The sequence below is a fragment of the Ipomoea nil genome, unplaced genomic scaffold (assembly GCF_001879475.1).
Source record: "Ipomoea nil cultivar Tokyo-kokei standard unplaced genomic scaffold, Asagao_1.1 scaffold0317, whole genome shotgun sequence".
Taxonomy (NCBI): Eukaryota; Viridiplantae; Streptophyta; class Magnoliopsida; order Solanales; family Convolvulaceae; genus Ipomoea; species Ipomoea nil.
In genome coordinates this window covers 6,954,491-6,969,153 of record NW_017616745.1, presented here as the reverse complement: position 1 = coordinate 6,969,153, position 14,663 = coordinate 6,954,491, and the positions used below count along the sequence as shown (strand labels likewise).

Genomic DNA, 14,663 nt, shown 5'->3' with positions numbered 1-14,663 from the left:
AAAAATAATATGTTATAATTAAGAGGGTATTTTGGTCCTTTCAAATTTATTTCATTTTTCTCTTTTATTTTTTTTTCTTCTTACCGCTTTCTTCCTCAACTCTCCGTTTAGTACACGTGAATTACTTCATACCTTTTTCCTTGGTTTCTTTAATACTCGAAATTTGCAAAACACAGTACTGACACTAGTACAGATATGCACATCCACTACCCTTGTAAAGCGTTATCCGCTACCCTTGTACAAGGGTAGCGGATGTGGGGGACGCTGAAAGCCTTGAGCTTTCCGCTACCCTTTTACAAGGGTAGCGAAAAGTTGAACATCCGCTACCCTTCTAAATATAAAAGGGTAGCGAAGACTATTAATTTATTATTTTTTTTAAGCATCCGCTACCCTTTTTACAAAAGAAGGGTAGCGGATTGTTTTTTTATTTTAAAAAAAAAATACAAATTTTATTTTTATTTTTAAATGCCCCAATTTTTATTATAAAAATCATATTCATACACTACATAATACTAACCATCAACACTATTATTACCAAACTATCAAAACACAATATTATCAACATACTTTTAACCAAAGACTATCAATACAATACTTTCAACACACTATACATTTATTTCATCCAAAACCTTTCAACACACTATAATATTTAAAATCTAAAACAAAAGTTACACGCACTCTTCCAAAGTCTCCAATCCCATCTATTTCATTGATAAAGTACAAATTTCAATCAAATACCTACAAAATAATTTTATTAATCAAATTACTAAATATGTTAATTAATAAAATATAATTTAACTATACATAGGTCAATTTAAATTTACTTACCTAATGTAATAATTTGTTATTCAAAGTGATGAGCATACAGCTAAAATTAAAACTTACAGATAATAAATTTTCATATGATAATAGACATTTTATACTTTAAGTATATATCAAAAAAGGGAGATCACCAATGTACATATCAAAAAAGGCCCCTGGGAAACAAAACCAATAGTAAATGTCATTTGGGCAATTTCTTTCATAAAAGTAGTTAATATCTTGAAGCATCAACTCACGGCTACTCAAAATTTATTTATTTAAAAAAAAAACACTTACTACACAATTCCTTGCTATGAACTGTTCCAATATGATTACCACCAACTGCACAAACAAATGACCATTTTTTACAAATACAAAAAACATTAAATTTTACTTACAGACATGTTACAGTCAAGTGAGGAAGACTGTTACCAAAAAGGTAAAACAACAAATAACAAATCTTTAACAGTATGTGAGCCACTTACTCTCGGTAATCAGATGTCCATCGGCCGTACGCCGAAAATTGATTGTCGTACCCTAAAGGCTTTATATTCATACAAAAAAAAAATCAATTACGTTATTCTAGAATTAAAAAATAAAATAAAAAGGAGAATATAATGCAAGAATAAATGAGTACTTACAACATGTAAAGGGATATCTTGAGAGAAGGTTGAACCAAATGTATGTATGCAGTGAAAATCAGTCTCAGGATTTGTCTGCAGGGAAAAGAAGAATATTTTGGACCCAACTTCTGGCAGACATCAAAAGGATGAACATCTATAGACAATGCAAAAACCGATCAAGTGTTTAGGATTAAATTGGGAAAAATGTTATGAGCAACTAAAAAGTTTCTGTGCAAGAAGGGAACACTCACAGAACCCAAAGGCATAAACCTTCAAAGTTTTTATTCTGATTATATTCATAATACGGGACCAGTTCCAACAAGGACCTGAAATGTACATTGAGTTCAATTAGAAGCTTTTCTTAAATATCATTCACAAAAACCGATAAGTATTTCTCATCTTTTATAAATAGAATAAGGTACCTGTAATCAATGCATGCCACTATGATATCCCATTCTGATCACTGTCTCCCTAGCTAAGAGAGAACCCCATGCCTTGTACCTGGATATGCAAAAACGTAAATGTAGACTTCAAAACTGCAAAATAAGGAATGACAATCACTTGGATGCTCAAATTAGTTCTAAACTTATAAAAGTAAATAGACAAAAAATATTGTTGATTTCCATCTTAGATAAGCTAGCCTCTATACACAAGATATGAATTGAAATTTAAGAGCCTATTTCAATACAATGTCCAGAAACTATAAATCTTTCTAATACTGAGGTCTGAGGAGATGCACCAATTTCTTATCAATAAAAGACAAACACTTAAGCCATATTGATTGCTCTAGCTTTTCCAAAATTACTTGTTATTGTTTCAAAGTTGATGCACTTGATACATACCATTCTTACCCCACATTAATTTAACTGATCCTCCATTCAATACTAAAGAGGCATGCTTATAAAGGATATTATGCATTAAACAGATAATAAAAAGAACTTCACTAAAAATTGATTACCTAAGTCATTGGTCTAGAGCTGACACTCTTGAACAATATATTATCTTCCTTGAGAGAGACCTCACCATCACATTTTTCAGGCCTTAGGGTAAATGATCGATTTTAGGGAGGGCCTGAAATCTGTGGGGGAAAATGAGCTGCTTCTATGCTAGAACTTGAATAATGATATTGATGTACTCTGCCTCTGGAATTCCAGTGTTGGTCTTCACTGCTTGCCAGGACATCTCCAGGTCCAGGATGGACAAAAGAGCCACCTAAAGCAGCAATTCTTCCTGAAATGAGATATTGGAAGTGTGTCAAGGTGGTAACAAAGGTTCTCCTGGTTAAGTTTCTTTTTCTGAAAACAACCAATCCCCCAGCAGGAATCTTTTAAAATTGAGAGTTATTAGTTACACTCTATCTCCATCTATGTGATACTACTTGTCAATTAAAGCACTTTCTTTTTTTGCAGATTAGTAGTTAACAATTTAATTCCTTTAATAATTCAAGTTGCAATGAATTTACTTCAAAAATAGCATGGCAACAAATTCTTTAAGATCCATAAGCAATGTCAAATGGAATAGATAGGAGTATAATCATACTGTCTACAGAAGCATAAATAGAACCTGCAAAACATCATGTTCTTTTCTTCAGCCACTTCTATGTATTCACGGAATAACACATTAACACATAATCAAGATATCAGTACCTGTGGCAGTAAAAGGTTGCTCTGAAATATAATTTTGATTATGACTCTGGCCATTTCCAAATGAACTGAATGAATTTGTAGGTTGTCTATGCTCCATTGCTTCCTACAAGAAGCAAGTTAACAAACCTGGCATGAAAAGAAAAGAAGAACAATTAAGAATGATTGTACCACTAGGCACACGACACTAACATAATCCAATTTAGTTTGCATCAGCAAGCATACAGCAGAAGATGAAAGTATAGATAAATAAAAATAATAATACATGTAAAAACTTGTGCTTCAACATTTATACAAAAATACCAGTCATCTCCTTGTGAAATACTTGTGCAGAAAAAAAAAAAAAAACCTCAATTACCGCGTTAATAATGCATAGACGTCGGCAGAGGCAGTTGCGGCAGCTGGCAGCGGTCGCGGTCGCGGAAGGAGGCGTCAGCGAACACTGAGGATAACTTGCGTTGCTGGTGGCTGATGAGAGAGGCGTGTCGGCGGCAGCGTTTGTGGTTGAGAGAGGTGTGTTGGCCACAGAAAGGAGAGGGATGTGAGGAGAGGTGCATAGATCTGGTTTGACGGCGGCGTAAATGAGAGGGAGGTGAGGAGAGGTGCAGAGATCTGGTTTGACGGCGGCGAAAAGGAGAGGGAGGTGAGGAGAGGTGCAGAGACCTGGTTTGATGGCGGAGGAAAGGAGAGTTTCACATCTGATTTTATTATAACTATTTAATTTTAATTTTAATATATATTAATATTAATATTATATTAATATTAATATAATATCCGCTACCCTTTCTAAGTGAAAGCGTAGCTAAAAGTTTATTAATTTTTAATTAATAAACTTGCCGCTCCCCTTTTTACGAGGAAGGGTAGCGTTTTCTTGTTCATTTATTTACAATTATGCCACCGCCCACTTTTTTCTTAACAATACACTACCTTTGTTTGAAGAAGGGTAGCCTAAAATCATATTTCTTTGCTCCTTTTTGTACTAGTGTGAATTTGACATTTTATTTCATTTGTTTTGTTACATAAACCAAGAAAAAAGGTAGGAAGTAATTCACGTGTACTAAACGAAGAGCTAAGGAAGAAAGTGAGAACAAGAAGAAAATAAAAGGGAAAAATGCACAAGTCAGAGGACTACACTGAAGATGTTGTTCCTATTCAAAACTAATAGAAATTAAGCAAAAAAAAAAAAAAAAAAAAAAAAAAAAAAAAAAGATATATATTATTATGATTGTGTAGTAGTAGTATATGAGTGATTCGTGAATGCCATATTAACGCCACCATATATGTTTGGTTGAAATTTTTGATTGATTTTTAATTTGATTGCAAGGAAACTTTTATTTTTTGATAAAAAAAAAAAATCATATTACAATATCATTTTAGGGTAATAATTAATTGTTGTGGATTGATTTTTAATTTGATTGCAAGGAAACTTTTATTTTTTGATAAAAAAAGAAAAAATCATATTACAATATCATTTTAGGGTAATAATTAATTGTTGTAGCAGGAAGTCGCCGTAAACCACCGCGAGAACGTCGATGTCTTCACCGATCCGTATATACACAAATTATGTTTATCAATGTAGAATTCTTCAAGAGAACTTATACGGTTGTGGCGGAGAGCGTGAAGGGAGAGACGGCAGCGGCCTCATCGTCGGTGATGAGGAGAGAGGCGGAGGAGTTGACAAGGGAGGCAGTGCAAGCGGAGGGAAAGCGGTGGAGATGGATGTTTTCTTGACGAGGGATCTCAGATCAAGACTGGAAATTGAATCCCGACATTGATATTGCCTAATATTTTTATTAATTATTTTCAGCCTAATTATTTCCTAGCTGAAAATTAATGTACCAAAATATTAATTGTTTATTAATATAACTAGTATTTGTCCCGTGCGATGCACGAAAAATATGTTATAAAAATATACTCTATATGAGGTTTATTCATATATAAAATTTTTGTTATTTAATAATTATTATGTGTGAATTCCTGTAATAAAATTATGAACATAAATATATTTACAATTAAAATAATATTTAAGGTGGGTGATTACTACAAATCTTAAACTATATTAAAAATTTAGTACATAGTATTTAATATTACAAATTTTTAAGAACTTAGTAAACTACAATAGTAATTGAATTACAATTTTAGAATCACCACGGATCAAATTTTTTAGACCTTTGAGATTTCTAACTCTAGATGTAGCACCATACAATTGACCTTTAAAGACCAAAATCACAATATTAGTTCGAACATTGATTTTTTCTTCCAAATACTATCGAATTAAGTGTGTAATCAATAAAAGATGAGAACTAATAATTCGAGAATATAATCTTAATGTTACTAAGCCACTTCATGTCAATTAAGTTGGAGAGTGTTGTTGGATAGTATCCGATGAATCCACGAATAACGCATCTTTGTCTCCGTAGTCCTCAATATGCACATCAACAATCTTAAATATTAGGCCGCCTAGCTATGCCATATATTAATTTCAAACTTATGAACTTTGGGGTTGCATGCAATAAAAAGTATATTTTAAATATACTAAGGGTACATTATATATGTATGTAAGGTACTTTCAATATAAAAATAATGTATTTTTAATATATTAAAAATGTATTTGATATTCATGATCCATACAATTATGTGGACCATCGTTCACACAATAATTTGCCAGTAGAAATTGAATTATAAATAAATAAATAAATAAATAAATAAATATATATATATATATATATATATATATATATATATATATATATATATATATATATATATATATATATATATATATATATATATATATTAGAAACTGTCCGTGGAAATTATCATTATTATTATTATTATTATTATTATTATTATTATTATTATTATTATTATTATTATTGTTATTAGTATTTTTATTATAATTAACAATATTATTATGGTTTTGTGAAAATTAAATGTTGATTATCAACATTTAATTTTCACAATAACAATATTATTATGGTCTTGTGAAAATTAAATGTTGATACTATCACCATTTAATTTTCACAAGACCATATAGCTTTATTATATATAGGATTGCCTAATATTCTTATTTTATACTTAAGGTATAATATTATTAGTACAAAATAGATTATCATTCTCTTCTTATGTGTAATTATTATGATACTTTTATGGTTATATATATATATATATATATATATATATATATATATATATATATATATATATATATATATATATATATATATATATATATATTTGGAACAGGTCTTCCCGTGCGGTAAGTGCGGCATACATCATTAGGTATGCATAAATGGACCATACAGTGTTCGAGAATACACCAGAATGAAATGTCAAAAAATGCACCACACAAAAAAAATACACCACACAAAAAAAATACACCACACATAATGGTGTATTTTCGAACACTGTGTGGTGCATTTATACATACCTAATTGTGTATGCCGCACGGGAAGACATGTTCTCACATGAACATGACCATATATATATATATATATATATATATATATATATATATATATATATATATATATATATATATATATATATATATATATACCCTCCAACTATTCAGGGAAAAAAGTGTCATTTTTCCTATATAATATGTTAACTGCAACACCCACTCTTCTTTGATCCGTCTTAGGACGTAGTGGCAGCCTCGACCCGAGCGGAATATACATAATTTGTTAACTATATGTACATAATCTTGATAAGGTCTATATGTGCATGATGAATCATAATCCATGATATATCAATTGAAAACCAAATACTAACTCATTATTTTTATATCCGATTATTCATCGTGTTGAAAATTGTCAAGTTGCTAGCAAATTATACTGTGGACCATGGTCCACAATGCATTGTGGTTCAGACATCAAAACGGTGTCGTTTCTTTTAATGAAAAGAAACGGCACGTATTCCGTGTCGTCCACAAAAAAGTTACTTTGATTGTATAACATATTCAGGTTCATTTTGTATACACTGGAGTTTCATTTAAACACAACTACAGTTTCATTTCGATATAACTACAGTTTCATTCGATATTATACACTCAAATATATGAAATTGTTATTCGGTTTCATTTTATGTACATTATAGTTTCATTACAACACAATTACATTATCATTTCGATATAACTACAGTTTCATTGCACAATATACACTCAAATATGTAAGATGTTACTTAGTTTCATTTTATATACCGTGCAGTTTCATTTCAACACAACTACAGTATCATTTTGATATAACTACAGTTTCGCTGGACAATATACACTCAAATATGTGAAATTGTTATTCAATTTCATTTTGTATACACTACAATTCCATTTTAACACAACTACAATTTCATTTCAATTCAATTGTAATTTCATTTGATAATATAAAAATAATACCGGAGACAGTATCAGTTTAGATACACTGTAATTTCATTTGATAATTAACACACCAAAAATACACGCTCCATTAAACAGTAACTGCTGTCATTTTTTTATCGACACCGTTTTTGGACCATGGGACCATGGTCCACGATATAATTGCTGCCACATGCTTAATTGGATCTATCACTTCAAAAGATGGGTTCGGGCTAATCCATGAATTATAGGCCAAATTTCATCTATACGGCCCAATTATTGAATCTTACTTATTAAAGCTCATACTTGTCTGTTCCAAATTCCAATAGTCCCGCCGGCATCCGTACATAAACGGCAGGAGGGTTTTGCCGAATTGCCAGAACGGATTAACAGTTTGCTCCTACCAGTTTGGATCTTCTTGCCGGCTTCAATAATTGCCGGTATTTATCTTCCGTTTTCTAGGGTTTTTTTTTTTTTTTTAATGATTTTGCGAGTGAACTATGTAAACTGAAATGGGCTTGCTGAAGAAAATCTGAAAACGCATGATTGAGCAATTAGTTTAGGTTTTGAATTTTCGTGATTATTCGTATTTGTAAGGTTCCTTGAATTTTAGTGTTCTGTGAGCTTGGGATTGGAAAAGTAACCTAAAGTTTTAACTCTTTTTTTTTTTTTTTTTCATGAAATTTAAGTTATATACGGCGTATATTCGTATCAATCTTTGAGGTGTGTCGCATTAATGCATAAGGAAAATCCTATTGATATTAGTATTGTATGTTCTTTAGTAAATGAAGTTGTTTTGGGTGGGGAGGGGATTTGGAGTGTGAGTGTGTGAAGCTTATTGCTTCAAATTTCATTTCTTAGGCTCCAAAGATTTTAGATTTTGTTTAGAGCCATATGTTGATTGATCTCTTGTCTCTGTTATTGCAGGCTTAATCTGTTCATCATACCCTAACATTCAATCACTCTTCTTTTGTATAAAACAGATTCTTTTGCAAAACCCAAATTGCCACTGCAATGGAAGCCTCAAACACTTGTGATACAGGTTCTGATCTGAAACCCGAGGTCATATATCGCTGCAAGAAATGCCGGAGAATTGTTGCTTCAGCAGATCAAGTTGTGCCTCATCAGCGTGGAGGCGGCCAAAGATGTTTTAAGTGGAAAAAGAGGAGTGATGGTGATGCTGAACCCGAATGCTCGTCTATTTTCGTGGAACCCATGAAGTGGATGCAAACATGTTAGTTAGTTGAAACCATAATATAATCTTTCAATGAAACCAAGGTTGAAAAAACCCTCTAGGCTCCTGGGGACCGCCTAGGGCGCCTAACCCACCTAGAGCGATTAATTGGCGCCTAGAGCCGCCTAGCGCGCCTAGGCCCGATTTGAAACAGCACTCGTAATTGGCGCCTAGGCCCGATTTGAAACAGCACTTCTCGAGTTCTCGGTTTTCTTCCTTTCGAATCTCATCCTCATTTATTGTCTCGTGTTGCAGTGGAAGAAGGTTGTGTGCAGGATAAGCTTCAGTGCGTGGGCTGCAAAGCGCGCCTCGGCTACTTTAACTGGGCAGGCATGCAATGCAACTGTGGAGCATGGGTTAACCCTGCCTTTCAGCTGCACAAAAGTCGCCTAGATGAATGCCGCCCTTGAGTAAACACGTTTTTATTGCATAAACCTAGAGTAATAGTACATTGTAGTTGAGTAATATGTAAATCAGTTTTGATAATTTTCATGTTTCTTGAAACTCTTGGAGTATCAATGATTCCCAATGGATCTTTGTCTAGTTGTAATACAAGATTCTCTGAGTATAAAATTTCCAGTCAGTTGTTCCATGTTGCCCATGATGTGTTTATCTCATTGACATCTAAAGACCAATTGGTATTGCAATTTAACTCAACAGTAGCACATTACTGAGAAAAGAAAACTGTCATTGCAGGGGATTTCTTTTACATATAATATTCAAACATTTGAGACTAATTCAGATTCGACACAACTTGGCCCAAAACACAACACGGCACACACATATAAGGTTATAAGCAGTATTGTAAAAATCAGCCTAGGCGGTCCTAGGGCAAGGGGATTTCACTCCTAGCCCCTAGGCGCCTTTTAGTTGGTTGGCTAGCTAGGCGCCCAACTCAACTGAATCGGCACCTAACTTGACTGAGTTGGCGCCCAACTCGACTGAGTCATGAACTTTCAAGCGGACGACTGTTGCGTCGGTAACTACATGGAGTGTGGTTTGACATGCAACAACAACTTTCCCTATGGACTATGTAGACTGGCAAGAGCCTATTATTATTATTACTCGGTTACTTAGGCGCTACGCACTTAGACGCACGAAAAGTTAGACGCACGATTAGCGCTTTCTGCAACCTTGCATATAAAAGTTAATTTTGGACTATGTAGAGCGGCTGGAGCCTATTATTATTATTATTATTATTATTATTATTATTACTCGATTGCCTCAGTTGCTTAGGCGCTAGGCACTTAGACGCACGATTAGCGCCTTCTGCAACCTTGCATATAAAAGTTAATTTTTTGACGGGGTAGGGGAATGGAGTTTCAGTTAAAAGAAAGCCAAACTATGATTCCATACAAATGTAAATGTTCAATCAGATTTAGGATCAAACAGGAAGAAAGAATCAGATTTTGATAATATTTGTAATCCATATCAGAATGTACAGTATACAGCCCTGTGTGTGTATATATATATATATATATATATATTCTTAATTCTTAATTCTTAATTCTTAAACACCTGTTTGCAATTACAAGTGCTACAAGGTAGCAGCAACCAGTGTGTCGGATTCTTGTTGCTTTATGGTGTCGACGACATGAGCAATAACTCCAGCTCCAGCATTATGAATCCGCTCGTTCTTCACCTATTTATATGCAAATCAGGAACCAGTGTTTATAGTTTAACGAAAATCGCAACATCAACAAATGAATATATATATATATATATATATATATATATATACACTGGTTTAAATCATACATTGATATTGTTATGAGCAAAGAAGGGCAGGGGTGCAGACTCGAAGCTAACGTCAACTTTCTTCCACCCCAGTTGTTGCAAGCCGCGTATCATTTCCTCTGTTTCTCGAGGTACACAAGTATAGATTAGGAGTACAATCAATACAAGTATATATATATATATATATGCTACGTACCTTCCAGAATTTCGTGATATTCTAATGTATTTTGTGTGCTGGGTTCGTTTTGAGCAGCCTCCTTCGCTTTGGTTGCTTCGGGAGGGAAACGAGGACCGTCCGATGAAATGGGGGGGCAATGTTCAACTTCGACAACGTGCTTGTAACCGTCCAAAGATCGTGTAGGTGGCTTCTAACGGGACCCACATACAAAGAGTTATGAAAACGCAAGGTGATATATATATATATATATATAGTGTATAATGCTCGTCTCTGAAATCATACACGAACACAATATTGCACCCACGGGGCAATAACTCGTTTCTGCTTTTCGGATTATTAACTAAATGCTTGCATACATACAGTGATATGTGAATTACCAATTAATTACCTCAATAAGTTCCGTCTCCCTTCTTATAGAGGATGTGCGCCAACCGACCATATCTAGGTGAAGTCAAGAAATTCCAAGTAGCTTAAAACATATTAGCCAAATTGTGATTACGGTTGCCGAATAAATTTTAAGGGGAAAGAGGATACGGTCATAACAGATGTTAGCATAAATCGTGCGGGATCTGAAAGCACCGAGTGCAGATCTGCAGGGACAGACAAAAAACGTCAAAGATAACAAATTTTAGTACATAATGAGAAGCAACAAGAATGATATGTTAAAAACGAATTTACTTACATAAACTTCCCATCTTCACAATCCGATGCCATTCGTAGCAGAAGAGGCGGTTTGTTAGGTTCTTCGTCTGTAAGGAAGAGCTGACTACCGGTGTGACCAGCGAAAATGGGAGCCATTGGTGCAGCAAGTTTTTCCAAGATCGAGACTCCAAAGAGAAACGGAAGCTGGATCATAAAGGAAAATCAACTGTCTGGATATCAGGATCAAGTCCTTGTAAGCAATCCTACGGTCGCCATAATCTTAAAATATTTTTTTATGTAGAATCGCATTGAAACAGAACTAGCCCAGAATTCAACCTCGAGACAAATTAAGTCTTTCCAAAGAGGACTTTAAAACGGACGAAAGGACCAAAATACTTTTTCTAACATGGTTGCAGAACATGAAAAAAAACGGCCAGAAAGAACACACCTGCTTGTTGCCTCTAACTCCAAGATGCGGGGTTGCCAACGTGATAAAATTGATCGGTTCCAGCTCAGCAATCAACCCGTTATTTGAAGAGCTCAGTGGGTTTCTGTTTCCAGTAGACAAATCGCTAGATACGATTGGGGTATAAAGAGCAGCAACTCCATATCTCGCAATCAATCCACCGAGAGAATGAGCTAGAAAAGATATCTTTTTTAGGCTCTTTCTCTCTTTCACGACTAGCATAATCTGTCAATGATAAAGCTTATTTCAACATAAGATGATAAAATAATTTCACGCCTTAACAGAAAGACCAATCCATTTTACATACTTCATCCGCTAGTCGTTTTCCAGCCTCATCAATCCCGGTAAATGTTTTGGTGTAGGCGTTAGCGGAGCTTGCTGTACATATAAAGCAACTCGAATGTTAATCTAAAGTAAACTTGCACCTTTCACTCGATAAAAAAATAATTTTTACAATACCATAGATCATAAAATTTCTTCCCAGCTGCCTCTTCAGCTCTGCTTGTACATAAGTCCAGTCACCCGGGCTGCATCACGTGGAGATCTCAGCGAAAACAGAAATGGAAAACGCTGAAGTTTCTAGTAACTACCCTGAAACTATCAACGATAATAATGTTGGGTGTCGGCCGGGTTGGCCGAGTTCAGCCCCTGCTCGATTCGAGACGTGACACTGTGACTTACTATGGAGGGATGTGGTTAAATGGTAAATGTCCACCTACTTATCACCAATTGGTTTTAAGTAGAATATGACAACCAGATAGCCAAAGAACCTTACAGCAGTCACAGGATGGGTGACCACTGCGAAGTAAGCATAGTGCAGCGCAGAGATCCATCAAATAAAACATCTAACAAAAATCATTTCATCATTATATTAGCTGTCCATAATTCCTTCTGGGTTCATGCCAAATATACGGAAAGCATAAACATTTATTATGGTTTTTGTTAAATCCTATCAAATAGAAAGTTGGGAATTTTCGTATCGAGACAAATTTACCTTCCCATGATGCCGTGAACAAGGACAAGAAGATGCTCAGGGTTATCTCCTTCATCAACGATGCCACTCGGAGATGCAATGTCTCCTTGAGTTGTAGCCATGGAAAGAGCTTTTAGGCTTAAATTTTTCCAGAGATTATTCATATCTGCATTAATATAAAGTAAGACCTTCAATTCAAGTGGAGCAAAACAGCCCGATAATGTTCGATAGCCTCGTCTATTATCATTCATAAACTCATAAAGCAATAAAAAGAAAGCAAGAATCAACTGGAAATTATCCAGCAAACCAAATCTGGAATCATAAACAAAAACAAAGCAACTTGAAGAACATTTCATACAAAGGGTACTAAGCATTTGACATAATAACACATAATCTTGTATTCTTACAGCCATTACAGAATTCAATCAACTAAAAAGGGAAAAACAAGAGATTTTTGATGAATTATAGATTCATCTGCACTTGCAACAAAAAAAAAAAGATTCATACTTGCAATAAAAACTCATAACCTAAGAGAGACAAGAACCACCGTATTCCAAAATTGATGAATTAATCAAAACTTATAGCCTAAAAATCGATGAATTTTTACCTGAAAGGCTGATGAATTTCCGATTAAACCTTGGGCGAAGACTGGAAGAAGAGGTTGAAGAACAATAAGGCGAAGGGGAGCAAGAATTTGGGGATAGGCTAACACGAGTAGAATAATGATGAAACAATGACGCCATATATATACACACACATACAATATATCTTTATAACTATAGGAAAAACCCCACCAAAAAAAATTAAGTAAAAAAAGCAATCTAGAGAGAGAAAATCACTTTAACAGATACGTATACCAATATTCTCCTTGCCGTTCAGACCTCCATTTTCGTCCCTCTCTCTACATGTATATACACAGAGGTAGAACAAATATATTTTTGGGTCATGTATTAATTGAGATTTGTATTTTTCTGAATATAGAAAATTGTTATCCTAGCGATAACACTGGCAAATCCAAGAAAATTGTTATCCTAAATTTTTATGGAAATATAAAAAGAATCAGTTTTGTCTGTTTCCCGACATTGGTTCGTAGATAAAATGTGTACTCATCTTCAGTAGAGCTGGAAGTAGAAGACAAGAAAACGCGGGCACCTCTTGTGTCTCGGACTGTTCGATTTTTTAACGGAAAACATTGCACACCATTTTGATGTGGCGTGGAGTGATGGATCCCAAATTATATATATATATATATATATATATATATATATATATATATATATATATATAGAGGGTTGAGTTCATATGAGGACCAAAATATATAGAGGATTGTGCAGATTGATTACGGAAACACTACAAATTAGTATCATGCATACAATTTAATACATAATGGCACATAAGAATACATGTAAACATCAAGTTTCGAACCCAGACTATATTAATTAACAAACCTATGCACACGACATACAAACTGTGGCACACGACTTACAAACTGTGACACACGACATACAAATTGTGGCACACGGGCAAAATCACATATCTACTGCAAAAAAAAAAATAATAATAATAATAATAAATAAATAAATAAATAAATTACATGCACAGATTTGCACAAAAGATAAAAACTTCTAGCAAAAACAATGTTTGAAGTGATAAAAATGGCACAAGAGGCACCCAACACACGCTCGAAGATGAGAATTTCAAACATATGGTGGAATCTGCACATAAATTGCTAGAGAAATTTCGAACCCTGAGATTAGATTAACACAACAGAATGAAGAATTATGGAACAACCCAGAGTTCATTGCTGCATTTGATGAGATTGATGGTGCAATTACTAGGAGAGAGCAGTAGAGGAACAAGGTGGCAGAGGTACCAAGTTTTAGCTTGGGCCTTACTCCAAACCCTGAGATTAGATCGACACAACAGAGTGAAGAATTCTGGAACAACCCAGAGTTCATTGCCGCATTTGATGAGATTGATGATACAATTACTAGGAGAGAACAGTACAGGAACAAGGT

The 14,663-nt window shown here is 34.2% G+C and overlaps 2 protein-coding genes and 1 long non-coding RNA gene across 7 annotated transcripts; 1 reads left to right on the top strand and 2 right to left on the bottom strand.

Annotated features, from left to right (window-relative positions):
* Positions 1–919: 919 nt before the first annotated feature.
* Positions 920–3,751, bottom strand: LOC109165096. Of its 2 annotated transcripts, none has more exons than XR_002051492.1 (9): positions 3,426–3,751; positions 3,071–3,196; positions 2,383–2,654; positions 1,847–1,960; positions 1,676–1,750; positions 1,443–1,578; positions 1,287–1,338; positions 1,099–1,143; positions 920–977 (listed from the first exon to the last, which is right to left on the bottom strand). It is a non-coding gene; the product is annotated as an uncharacterized LOC109165096 (long non-coding RNA). The 2 variants fall into 2 exon arrangements; XR_002051491.1 differs by having other exon boundaries at positions 1,847–1,925.
* Positions 3,752–7,740: 3,989 nt separating this feature from the next.
* On the top strand, positions 7,741–9,248 carry LOC109167050 (probable inactive dual specificity protein phosphatase-like At4g18593). The gene is made up of 3 exons (XM_019315957.1): positions 7,741–7,855; positions 8,399–8,649; positions 8,905–9,248. The coding sequence occupies exons 2-3, from the start codon at positions 8,430–8,432 to the stop codon at positions 9,057–9,059; spliced, it is 375 nt and encodes a 124-aa protein (XP_019171502.1). The 5' UTR covers positions 7,741–7,855; positions 8,399–8,429; the 3' UTR covers positions 9,060–9,248.
* Positions 9,249–10,026: 778 nt separating this feature from the next.
* On the bottom strand, positions 10,027–13,598 carry LOC109164519 (putative lipase YOR059C). 4 transcript variants are annotated; one of them, XM_019313034.1, is made up of 12 exons: positions 13,485–13,598; positions 13,253–13,293; positions 12,667–12,811; positions 12,132–12,199; positions 11,980–12,050; positions 11,655–11,897; positions 11,247–11,410; positions 11,099–11,154; positions 10,953–11,005; positions 10,583–10,754; positions 10,408–10,505; positions 10,027–10,291 (listed from the first exon to the last, which is right to left on the bottom strand). In XM_019313034.1, the coding sequence occupies exons 3-12, from the start codon at positions 12,807–12,809 to the stop codon at positions 10,187–10,189; spliced, it is 1,173 nt and encodes a 390-aa protein (XP_019168579.1). In that variant the 5' UTR covers positions 12,810–12,811; positions 13,253–13,293; positions 13,485–13,598; the 3' UTR covers positions 10,027–10,186. The 4 variants fall into 4 exon arrangements, with proteins under 4 accessions (XP_019168579.1, XP_019168587.1, XP_019168577.1 ...); XM_019313042.1 differs by having other exon boundaries at positions 13,513–13,581; XM_019313032.1 differs by lacking the exon at positions 13,485–13,598 and having other exon boundaries at positions 13,253–13,461.
* Between the last annotated feature and the right edge of the window lie 1,065 nt (positions 13,599–14,663).